Raw genomic sequence first — 13,162 nt, 5'->3', positions numbered from 1 at the left:
GCAAATTTTATAGTAAAAATATTTTTTTTTTGTTGAAAAAAATTCGGTTTAAAAAATTGTTTCCCCGATTTTGACCCATTGTAGGTCCCAACTACTATGACGTTATATACATCGTTGCAAAGGTCTTTAAAATATCTATCATTTGATATCCATATTGTCTATATTAATGTCTTAGTAATCTTAGTAACTAATAGAGATCAGAAATAGGTCAAAATTCGAGGTAGTCTTGGTTTTTTGCTTATATCTCAGCTATTTGTGGGCCGATTTTCTAGATTTTAAATAGTATTCTAACCGGGACTATAGCGGATATTTTGATGTATGAATTGTGTATGTAAGTTATTTGGAGGCTACGGAAAGTTGATTTCAACAGACAGACGGATAGACGGACATGGCAATATCAACTCTGCTATCTATAACGATCAAGACAATAACGATCAAGACAATGAAAAATGTAGAAATTATAAACGGAATGACAAACCCTTGTCACTCTTGGTGAAGGATATACAAATTGTTTATGAATATGGGGGGTTAACTAAGGAATATTCAGATTTCTAGCTGGATTCTGCTTAATATTTCTTGATTCTTGAAATCTTTTTTCCCAAAATATTTGAAAGAATTCAATTTTACAATAGAAAACGACTTACCTTTCCCATAAATCCAGTGCCACCGGTAATAAAAACACTGCGTCCCGCATAGAATTGTGGTATGGAAACGTATTCATCACTATGGCTGGTATAACGTTCAAAATTATGTTTTGACGTAAAATGCGTGCCAATGTGACCATTTAGCATTGTCGTAACGCCGCAATTGCTAGATGAGGAGGCTAAATTGGCCGCCGATAATGAAGAGCAGGCTGATGTGGTAGCTGATGATGATGATGTTGACGATGACGTCGTTATGTTTATATTGTTTATAGGTTCCGACATTATGGAAGCGAGTGAGTTCAATATTTAGTAGACTAGTTTAGTTTAGTTAGTTGTTGTTGTATATTATTGTATCTGAATAATTAAACTTTTTATTTTTCTCGATTTCCGTGAAAATTAACGTATTATTAAGCTTAAATGCTAATTTATTAATATTTCTCTTTAGAACGTTGCAAATGTTTTTTGTTATTGTGGAAAAAATTAACACTTTTTTGTTGTTTTTTTTTTATTTTGTGGGGGTTGGAGAAGTTGTTGGAGAGGGAGAGAGAAAAAATTATAAAAATTTGTTTTGATATTTTGTGTTTTCTTTTGTTAATTACGAATAATTTCGTTTAAAGTTGTCATTGGTTTTTTGTTTTGTTTTTATTTGAAAAAAAGTTCGAAAATTTATGTATGTTTCGTTTTTAAGCAAAGTAGTATTTGTTATCTTTATATAGAAATATTTAGAGTAATTATTTTTTTAGGAAGAAAGCAGTTTTAATTTACAAAAGAATTAAAGAATTTTATGTGCGCTTAGTTTTTATTTTAATTTTTTTTTTTAGTTTATAAAAGCTTTGGAAGTTATTGGAAGCGGTTGATTTTGTTTTTTTTTTCTTCTCTTTTTATATATAAAAAAATTTTAGTTTAAAATATATTGTATTATTTAAAGTAGAATGTTTTTTTTTTTCAAAGTAATTTTATTGCAAAAAAATTTTCCGGTTTATACGAAAAAAAACTCTATCAACTGCTAAAAAATTTTCTTTTTGGTTTTGAGCTTATATCCATGTTTGTTTAATAAAATTTACTTTTAACTTGATTTTTCTATATCGTATTAAGTTGGCCAGCTTTTATATCTGTAAAGAGTAAGAGAAAAAACAGGAATTAGTTGAAAGCTAAATTAAAAATAATGATTAAAAATTAAATTTTCATACATATTTCTGGTATTTCATTTTTAAATAGCTTAAATTTAAAATTTTAGCTATTTTTCAAAAAAGTAGTATTTCTACTACTTTTTTTTAAAGTTAATATTTTGATACTTTTTAGCAAATATCATAGAATTGTGTGTTAAATCAAGACAATTTAGCTTTTAATTGGTTTAATAAATAATTTTACAAACAATTTACTACATTTTAAAATAGTAGTATTTATAAATTTTTTTATAAAAGAAAATTTTTTCTTAAATCTTAATAATCTAGCATTTAATTGATTTTAAATATAATTTTAGCTATATTTACTGCATGAAAATAGGCAATATTTCTACTACTTTTTTAAAAAAGTAACAATTTAAAAAAAAAATTTGCCTTAAATCACAAAATTATAGCTTTTAAATAGTTTTATACCTAATTTTATATTGATTTACTACTTTTTCAAAAAAGTAGTATTTCTACTACCTTTTTATAAAATTGCAATATTTTGACACTTTTTAGTAAATTTCATAATTAATTAGCTTTTAATTGGTTTAATAAATAATTTGGAAAAATTTTTTACATTTTTCAATAGTAATATTTCTACTACTTTTTCAAAAAAGAGAAAATTACAAAAATTTTAGCTGTAAATCACGAAATTTTGGCTTTTAAATAGTTTTATATTCAAATTTATATAGATTTACTAGTTTTTCAAAAAGTAGTATTTCTACTACCTTTTTTTAAAAGGCCATATTTTAACACTTTTTAGCAAATTTCATAAAATTGTGTGTTAAATAAACAAAATTGAGCTTTTAATTGTTTTAATAAATAATTTTAAGATAAATTTACTACATTTTAAAATAGTAATATTTCTACTACTTTTTAAAAAAAGGGGCAATTTAAAAAAATTTAGCTGTAAATCACAAAATCAAAGGTTTTAAATAGGTTTATACATAATTTTATATAGATTTACTACTTTTTCAAAAAGTAGTATTTCTACTACCTTTTTCTACAATGGCAATATTCTGTTAATTTTTAGCAAATTTCATACAACTGTGTCTTAAATCAACACAATTTAGTTTTTAATTGGTTTAATAAATAATTTTGAGATAAATTTATTGCATTAAAAATAAAATATTTCTACTACTTTTTAAAAAAGGCACAATTTAAAAAAAAAATTGCTTTAAATGACAAAATTATTGCTTTTAAATAAGTTTATACATAAATTTATATAGATTTTCTCGTTTTTCAAAAAGTAGTATTTCTACTACCTTTTTATAAAATTGCAATATTTTGACACTTTTTAGTAAATTTCATCAAATTGTGTTTTAAATCAACACAATTCAGCTTTTATTGGTTTAATAAATAATTTGGATAATTTTTTTAGATTTTTCAATAGTAATATTTCTACTACTTTTTCAAAAAAGGGAAAATTACAAAAAATTTAGCTGTAAATCACGAAATTATGGCTTTTAAATATTTTTATATTCAAATTTATATAGATTTACTAGTTTTTCAAAAAGTAGTATTTCTACTACCTTTTTTTAAAAGGCCATATTTCAACACTTTTTAGCAAATTTCATAAAATTGTGTGTTAAATAAACAAAATTGAGCTTTTAATTGTTTTAATAAATAATTTTAAGGTAAATTTACTACATTTTAAAATAGTAATATTTCTACTACTTTTTTAAAAAAGGGGCAATTTAAAAAAATTTAGCTGTAAATCACAAAATCAAAGGTTTAAATAGGTTTATACATAATTTTATATAGATTTACTACTTTTTCAAAAAGTAGTATTTCTACTACCTTTTTTTAAAATGGCAATATTCTGTTAATTTTTAGCAAATTTCATAAAATTGTGTCTTAAATCAAGACAATTCAGATTTGAATTGGTTTAATAAATAATTTTGAGATAAATTTACTACATTTTAAAATTGTAGTATTTCTACTACTTTTTAAAAAAGGCACAATTTAAAAAAAAAATTTGCCTTAAATCACAAAATTGTTGCTTTTAAATAAAAACTATTGCTTTTAAATAGGTTTATACATAAATTTATATAGATTTTCTCGTTTTTCAAAAAGTAGTATTTCTACTACCTTTTTTAAAATTCCAATATTTTGTTACTTTTTAGTAATTTGCATAAAATTGTGTGTTAAATCAAGACAATTTAGCTTTTAATTGGTTTAATAAATAATTTTGAGATAAATTTATTACATTTTAAAATTGTAGTATTTCTACTACTTTTTTAAAAAGGGGCAATTTAAAAAAATTTTGCTGTAAATCACAAAATTATAGCTTTTAAATAGGTTTATATATAATTTTATATAGATTTAGTACTTTTCCAAAAAAGTACTATTTCTACTACCTTTTTTTAAAAAGGCAATATTTTCATACTTTTAGCAAATTTCATAAAATTGTGTTAAATCAAGACAATTCAGCTTTTAATAAATAATTTTGAGATAAATTAATTACATTTTAAAATTGTAGTATTTCTACTACTTTTTAAAAAAGGCACAATTCAAAAAAAATTTGACTTAAATCACAAAATTATTGCTTTTAAATAAGTTTATACATAATTTTATATAGATTTACTTGTTTTTCAAAAAGTAGTATTTCTACTACCTTTTTTAAAAGGCAATATTTTGATAATTGTTAGCAAATTTCATAAAATTGTGTGTTAAATCAAGACAATTTAGCTTTTAGTTGTTTGAATAAATAATCTTGAGATAAATTTACTACATTTTAAAATCGTAGTATTTCTACTACTTTTTAAAAAAGGCACAATTTAAAAAAATTTCATCACGAAATTATAGTTTTTAAATAGGTTTATATGTATATAATTTTATATAGATTTACTTGTTTTTCAAAAAGTAGTATTTCTACTACCTTTTTTAAAAGGCAATATTTTAATACTTTTTAGTAAATTTCATAAAATTGTGTGTTAAATCAAGACAATTTAGGTTTTAATTAGTTTAATAAATAATTTGAAGATAAATTTACTATATTTTTAAATTGTAGTATTTCTACTACTTTTTTAAAAAAAGGAATAATTTACAAAAAATTGGCCTAAATCAAGAAATTATAGCTTTTCAATAGATTTATACAATATTTTATATAGATTTACTACTTTTTCAAAAAGTAGTATTTCAACTACCTTTTTTAAAATGGCAATATTTTTTTTACTTTCTAGTAAATTTCATAACATTTAGCTTTTAATGGGTTTAATAAATAATTTTTGATAAATTTTTTACATTTCAAAAACGTAGTATTTCTACTACTTTTTAAAAAAGGCATATTTAAAAAAAAATGCTGTAAATCACAAAATTATAGCTTTTAAATAGGTTTATATATAATTTTATATAGATTTACTACTTTTTCAAATATGTAGTATTTCTACTACCTTTTTTTAAAAGGCAATATTTTGTTAGTTTTTAGTAAATTTCATAAAATTTGGTTTTAATTAGTTTAATAAATATTTTTTGATTAATTTTCTACATTTTAAAATAGTAGTATTTCTACTACTTTTTTAAAAAATTTGAAGAATTGGTAACTGCTGCTGTATTATTTTAAATTTTTATTGGCTTTAGGTCAATACATTATATTTTAGTATTGAATGTAACTGCTTTAATTACCTAATTAAGATTATGATGATGATGATTTTCAAAACCCTTGTACTAATTTATAGCTCTTCCTATTTCCAACAAAGTACAATTATTAAGTGTGTTTTGGATCTCTCTTGTTTACTTAATTAGTAATTTGGAAACAAAAAAAAAAAAAAAAAATATCTCAATTTTGAAATCTCACACTGTTTACAAAATGTTTACGAGTGTTTTGTTATTGTTTTCAAATGCGCATTAATTTATTATTTGTTAAATAATGAAACAAACAATAAACAATATTACAAACAATGTACATGTACAATTTACAAACAAAACATAGATTAAATAGATACAATTGGCAATGTCAATTTATCAAAATTTCCATTTATTACCAGCACTGACTGAGCGTCTAATAAACCCTGTATGTCTGGTCGGCTGTCTGTCTGTCTATTTAGTTGTTGAATTTGACAATTATTTTGCAACAACATCAAAGCCCGCATTGTCTCTTACTACATGTCATTATCATTATCACTCACTACTCAAGACTCATTAATATTAACACTAAATGACAATTACAATATTTGTTGATTTTTTTACTTGTACTTTAATCCAAATTACACAGTTTCCTGGTTTCCTTTTTATTAAGATTTATCTTTATTTTGTTGCTAAAGTATTTCCGTTTTGCCGGTGTAAACAGTGTTTTTATATAAGTTTTTAAGTTTACCTTTATTTAAAACGCATTTGTTAAAATAAGCTGCCAATAAAAAGAAAGATTTGGAGAATTTTGATTTGTTGCCAAAAAAAAAAATATATAAATTTATGAAAAAATCCATAAATATTGCTATTTATAGAGCTAGTAATTTATTTATTATGGTTGCTATAAACAAATTCATCATTTAGCAAGGTTTTTATAGGCAAAAAGGAGAAAGTTTTTCTTTAGGTAACTCAAAATAAGTAAAATGCAACCATGCATAAATATGTTTATGGAATTGTAGGTATTTGCTATATGCAAAATAAAATTACATTTATATCAATCAAAAATTCATGAAATAATAGTTTTTTATTAACTATTAAATAGTTTTCTTTTGTAATCATAACAATTAAACAAAAATAGTTTCTATTTAATATTAAAAGTTGCTTAAAAATTCCCAAAAATCAAAAATTATTTAATATTTCAACAAATATTATGCATAAAGTGTCTCATTTGCTAATTTCTAATATATTTTCATTAAAATTAGTTAAAAATTCTGTTTTATTCCTTTGTGGCCGGTTTTTATACAAATAACTCTCAATTAGCAACACTGCTTTATTACGGGTCTTTTACAACACTGTTAGCAAGAGAGAGAGAGAGAGAAGAAGAAGAGATATTGCAATGATGCCAATAGTGGCAGAATTAAGCTCTACACTTGTAGCGTTCCTTTATTTTTAGCGAAATCTTTTAAATAAAATCTAAAATAAAGAAAATTTCAGTGGCAAAACGCCAAATATTATTAATATCTATAAAAAAAGTACTTGATAATGTAATTCAGAGTGAAAAGGGCAATTATTATTAATTTATATAGATTAGGTTAGATTAAACAGACTGTCCCATGTAGTAGTGACACACTTGGTCGTTTCCGTTGTGCTATTAAAGGAAATTAATTAGTTCTTGGAAACTCTGCTCTCAAAAACCTAACTCAGTTGTCAAAAACCTAAGTAATGAGAATTTATTAGTAAACAAACTATGTGAAAACAAAAACAACATTCGTATATGTGATTATTTTCAATAATTTTTTAGTTTGAGTTTTTTCTTCCATTCCGTTCTATGTGTATTTATCTATGGCTTTAATAAAAACTACTCGTGTGAGAACCCTCCAAATTTGCAATTATAGTCATGCACTTAACGAATCCTAACTCCGCCATTTCTTAAACGATTTCAAATATTTAAAAAACTTGTGAATAGAAAAGCCTTAGGGCTTTTAAATAATATATAATTTTTTATGTATAATGGTATAGAATAAGCATAGTTCCTTTTTAAATATAAACAATTTATAATTTTTTTTCACAAATTTATTTTGGAAGTTTGTCAGCAATTATCTTCATAATTTTATTTGAAACTACCATTATTTGTTTAGATATTCTGAAAGCTATATTTATTCCATATAAAACCATGCATCATTCAGTTAAATCTGTTATAAATTGCCAAAGTTGTGGTATATACTTCGGAAGTATATGAATTTTTTTTTATAATTTAAAATATTTTTTGTTTGTTTTGGCAGCATTTAATTTCATAATTATGTTTGAAATAGTTATTAATTGATTACACATTCTGAAAGCTTGATTTATTCCTCATAAAACCCTGTCTCATTCATTTAAATCTTTTAAAAAATGGAAAAGTTATGATACTTTCTGTGAATAGGGGGGATATTTAAATTTTTCCCATAACTGATGTTTTTTGGTAAAATTTTGTTTTATTTTATTAAATACTGTTTAACAATATTATGAAAATGTCACCCTATTCATGTTAAAATAAAATTTAAGGCAAAAATCTGTATTTTCTAATTTTTTCCCCGCCTACTTTGTGAAATTTTAAAAGTGGGCGTAAATTTTTTTTTCAAAATTGTATTTTTTTAGCATGAAAAGTTTGTAAATATGATTTGAACTAGGTTTTGTTAAAAAAATCTCGTAAAAATTTAATACAATGTTAAAAAAATAAGTCCCTTTTCGGAAAAGGTACCTCAATTTTGATATTTATTTAGCAATTTAATAGAAGTTTAGTTAATTTCTTTCACAATAAATAATGCATTAAAAAAATGTAATAAAACTTTATATAAAATCTATTTAAAATTTGAAAAATTTAGAAAAAAAATTTTAAAGTCGATGTTTTCTAGCCACAATTTTTTTAAATTTCAATTAATATTTCTTATTATTTTATTATATTATGAAAATTCCAGTCCTATGATCAAATTAAAACAAAATTCAAGGCAAAAATCTTATTTTTTTAATTTTTTCCCGCCCACTTGGTGAAATTTTGAAAGTGGGCGTAAATTTTATTTTCAAAATTGTATTTTTTTAGCATGAAAAGATTGTAAATATTATTTAAATTTGATTTGAATTATAATTTTTAGGTTGGGTTAAAAAAAATGGAAAAAATTTAATACAATGTAAAAAAATAAGTCCCTTTTCAGAAAAGGTACCTCAATTTTGATATTTATTTAGCAATTTAATAGAAGTTTAGTTAATTTCTTTCACAATAAATAATGCATTAAAAAAATGTAATAAAATTTTATATGAAATCTATTTAAAATTTGAAAAATTTAGAAACAAAATTTTAAAGTCGATAATTTCTAGCCACAATTTTTTTAAATTTCAATTAATATTTCTTATTATTTTATTATATTATGAAAATTCCAGTCCTATGATCAAATTAAAACAAAATTAAAGGTAAATATAAGTTTTTTTTTAATTTTTTCCCCGCCCACTAAGTGAAATTTTGAAAGTGGGCGTAAAATTTTTTTTCAAAATTGCATTTTTTTAGCATGAAAAGTTTGTAAATATTATTTAAATTTGATTTGAATTATAATTTATAGGTTGGGTTAAAAAAAAAATGGAAAAAAGTAAAAAAAAATAACTCCCTTTTCATTAAAGGTACCTCAATTTTGATATTTCTTTAGCAATTTAAAAGAAGTTTAGTTAAAGTGTATCACAATAGATCTGGCTTTGAAAAATGTAGGCAAATGATAGTTATTTCTTTAAAAAATTTATATGAAATGGCTTTGAAATTTGAAAAATTTTGAAAAAAAAATTAATTTTATGTTTTCCAGCTGTATTTTTTTTAATATTAATTAATTTTTGTTTATTATTTCATTATATTATGAAAATCCCACACCTATGATCATATTAAAAAAAATTAAAGATAAAAATCAGATTTTTTTTAATTTTTTTTACGCCCACTAAATGTTTCCAAACTTATATATTTTTAGTATGAAATGTTTGTAAACATAATTAAAATTTGTTTTGAGTTATGATTTACAGGTTTTAATAAAAAAATATGGTAAAATTTAAATAAAATTAAAAAAATCGTCTATTGAACAAAATATAAAAATTTCTTTTCAGAAAAGGTGCCACCATTTGGACATTTCTTTATCAATCTAATAGAAGTTTAGTTAAATTTAATCACAATAAAACAGGCTTTCAAAAAATGTATGCAAATGATAGTGATTTCATACAAAAATTTTATATGAAATCTATTTAAAATTTGAAAAATTTAAAAAAAAAAATTTTAAGTTTATGTTTTCTATCTAGAATATTTTTTAATTTTAATTAATTTATGTTTATTATATTATGAAATTATCAGTCTCATATTCAAACAAAATTATAGGAAAAACTCTTTTATTACGTCCACTTGGAACAAATTTTGAAAGTGGGCGTAATAAATGTTTCCAAGCTTATATATTTTTAGCATGAAATGGTTGTAAACATATTTTAGTTTTGAGTTATTAGTTTTGAGTTAAAATTTACAGGTTTTGTTAAAAAAAATATGGTAAAAATTAAACGAAAAAAAATGGTAAAAATTAAACGAAATTTACAAAAATCATCAATTAAACAAATTATAAAAATCCCTTTTCAGAAAAGGTACCACCATTTGGACATTTCTTTATCACTCTAAAAGAAGTTTAGTTAAATTTAATCACAATAAATCAGGCTTTCAAAAAATGTATGCAAATAATATTCATTTAAAATTTAAATTAATTTAATTGCTTTGAAAATTGGAAAATTTGGGGGAAAAAATTTTAAATTTTAAATTTTTAAAAATTCTTCACGTAGTTACAGTGTTAAGGATATTTAAGTGAATTTTATGTTATTTGCTTTCACAATAAGTCAGGTTTTCAGAAAATATATTCCAATAGTAATCGTTTCATACAACTTTTTTAAATAAAATCCCTTTGGAATTTGAAAAATTTCCAAAGAAATTTAAACATTTTCTTATTTTTAAAATTTGTCACTTACATTGTTTCAGTTATAAGGATATTTAAGTGAGGCATATCTTATTTTTTTCTTAATATGTTAGACTTTCAAAAAATGTATTCAAGTAGTAGCCTTTTCATACAATTTTTTTTAATAAAATCCCTTTGGAATTTGAAAAATTTTGAAAAAAAAAATTATATTTTCAAAATTTGTCACTTACTTTGTTTCAGTGATAAGGATATTGAAGCGAATGATATCTTATATTATTCATAATATGTTAGGCTTTCAAAAACTGTGAGCAAATGATAGTCGTTTCAAGCAATTTGTTTTAAGAAAAGCCCTTGGAATTTGAAATATTTAGAAAGAAGTTTAATAACTTTTATATCTTTACAAATTGTCACTTACATTGTTTCAGTGATAAAAATATTTAAATGAAGTGTATGTTATTTTGTTCATAATATGTTAGGCTTTCCGAAAATATATTCAAGTAGTAGCCTTTTCATACAATTTTTTTTTAGTAAAATCTCTTGGAATTTGAAAAAATTAGAAAGAAATTTAAAATTTTTAAAAAATTGTCACTTACATTGTTTCAGTGATAAGGAATGTCTGGCTCTCCGAAAATATATTCAAGTAGTAGCCTTTTCTAACTATTTTATTTATTAAAATCCCTTGAAATTTGAAAAATTTAGAAAGAATTTTAAAATTTTTATAAAATTGCCACTTACATTGTTTCAGTGATAAGGATATTTAAGGATATTTGTTCACAATATATCTGACTTTCAAAAAATCTTTAGAAATACTACTCATTTCAAACAAATTGTTTTAATAAATGCCTTGAAACTTGAAAAATTTTAATTTTTTTTTTAATTTTTATATTTTTTTAAAAAAATTTCAAACTTTTATTTGATATATACGTTATTTTGAAGCTGAAAGCCTTGACTTTACATAGCCTTTTAAAAATTTAAAATCGCTTTAGAATTGTGAAAGTTATGATAGTTTAAGTAAGCAAAGCTAGAAAAATCTGCTCTATTGTGGAAAACGCTTACAGGTGCCTTAGAACAGTTAATAATTCTTCAAATATGTTAACAAAAATGTAATATAGGCTAAATAAAGGTTTCAGAATTTTCCGGGAAATTAATAAATATTGTTTTCAGACGTTTTTAAATAAGTAACTTGAAACTTGAAAAATTGAAATTTTTTTTTTTAAATTTTTTGTATTTTTTAAAAAAATTTCAAACTTTTATTTAATATATACGTTATTTTGAAGCTAAAAGTCTTGGCTTTTCATGACTTTTTAAAAATTGAAAATCGCTTTAGAATTGTGAAAGTTATGATAGTTTAAGTAAGCAAAGCTAGAAAAATCTGCTCTATTGTGGAAAACGCTTTCAGATGCCTTAAAACAGTTAATAATTCTTAAAATATGTTAACAAAAATATAATTTAGGCTAAATAAAGGTTTCAGAATTTTCTGGGAAATTAATAAATATTGTTTTCAGACGTTTTTAAATAAGTAACTTGAAAATTTTTTTTTTAAATAAAAAATTGTTTTAAACTTTTATTTAATATATACGTTATTTTGAAGCTGAAAGCTTTGACTCTTCATAGCTTTTTAAAAATTGAAAATCGCTTTAGAATTGTGAAAGTTATGATAGTTTAAGTAAGCAAAGCTAGAAAAATCTGCTCTATTCTGGAAAAAACTTACAGTCGCCATAAAACAGTTAATATATAACAAAAGTATAATTTAGGCTAAATATAGGTTTCAGAATTTTCTGGGAAATTAATAAATATTGTTTTCAGACAACTTTTTCTTAAATAAGTGACTTCAAATTTGAAAATTTATTTTTTTTTTAAAAAAAAAATTTCAAAATTTTATTTAATATATTTTTTGTTTAAAAGCTGAAAGCCTTGGCTTTTCATGACTTTTTAAAAATTTTAAATCGCTTTAGAATTGTGAAAGTTAGGGTGGTTTAAGTAAGAAAATCTAGAAAAATCTGCTCTATTCTGAAAACAGTTAATAATTCTTCAAATATGTTAATAAAAATGTAATATAGGCTAAATAAAGGTTTAAGCATTTTCTGGGAAAATTTTGTAAGCAAATGATAGTCCTTTCATATAATTTTTTTTTAATAAAATCCCTTGGAATTTGAAAATTTTAATTTTTTTAAAAATTTTTGTTTTTTTTTAAAAAAAATTTCAAACTTTTATTTAATATATTTTTTATGTAAAAGCTGAAAGCCTTGGCTTTTAATGACTTTTTAAAATTTTCAAATTGCTTTAGAATTGTGGAAGTTAGAAAAGTTTAAGTAAGCGAGTCTCAAAAATCTGCCCTATTCTGGAAAAACTTTACAGTTAATAATGCTTCAAATATGTTAATAAAAATGTAATATAGGCTAAATAAAGGTTTAAGAATTTTCTGGGGAAATTTTGTAAGCAAATGATAGTCATTTCATATAATTTTTTTTAATAAAATCCCTTGGAATTTGAAAATTTTAATTTTTTTTTTCAAAATTTTTGTTTTTTTTTTTAAAAAATTTCAAACTTATATTTTATATATTTTTTATGTAAAAGCTGAAAGCCTTGGCTTTTTATGACTTTTTAAAAATTTCAAATTGCTTTAGAATTGTGGAAGTTAGAAAAGTTTAAGTAAGCGAGTCTCTTAATTCTGCTCTATTCTGGAAAAACTTTACAGGTGCCTTAAAACAGTTAAAAGTTCTTAAACTATGGTAAATAAAATATAAATTAGACCTAATAAAGGTTTAAGAATTTTCTGGTAAAATGATATACATTGTTTTAATTACACATTTGAAAA

The 13,162-nt window shown here is 22.2% G+C and overlaps 1 protein-coding gene across 1 annotated transcript in view; it reads right to left on the bottom strand.

Annotated features, from left to right (window-relative positions):
• Window positions 1–1,547, bottom strand: part of LOC135961672 (putative fatty acyl-CoA reductase CG5065) — a 32,232-nt gene extending 30,685 nt beyond the window's left edge. Inside the window, exon 1 of the mRNA XM_065513211.1 lies at window positions 645–1,547. Within this exon, the coding sequence (XP_065369283.1) occupies window positions 645–926 (282 nt within the window). The 5' untranslated portion in view covers window positions 927–1,547. The remainder of the gene's footprint in view (window positions 1–644) is intronic.
• Window positions 1,548–13,162: the final 11,615 nt, after the last annotated feature.

This window comes from Calliphora vicina, chromosome 5 (genome assembly GCF_958450345.1).
Source record: "Calliphora vicina chromosome 5, idCalVici1.1, whole genome shotgun sequence".
Classification (NCBI taxonomy): domain Eukaryota; kingdom Metazoa; phylum Arthropoda; class Insecta; order Diptera; family Calliphoridae; genus Calliphora; species Calliphora vicina.
Note: the sequence above shows the minus strand (reverse complement) of the source record. Positions and strands in the feature narration are given on the sequence as shown.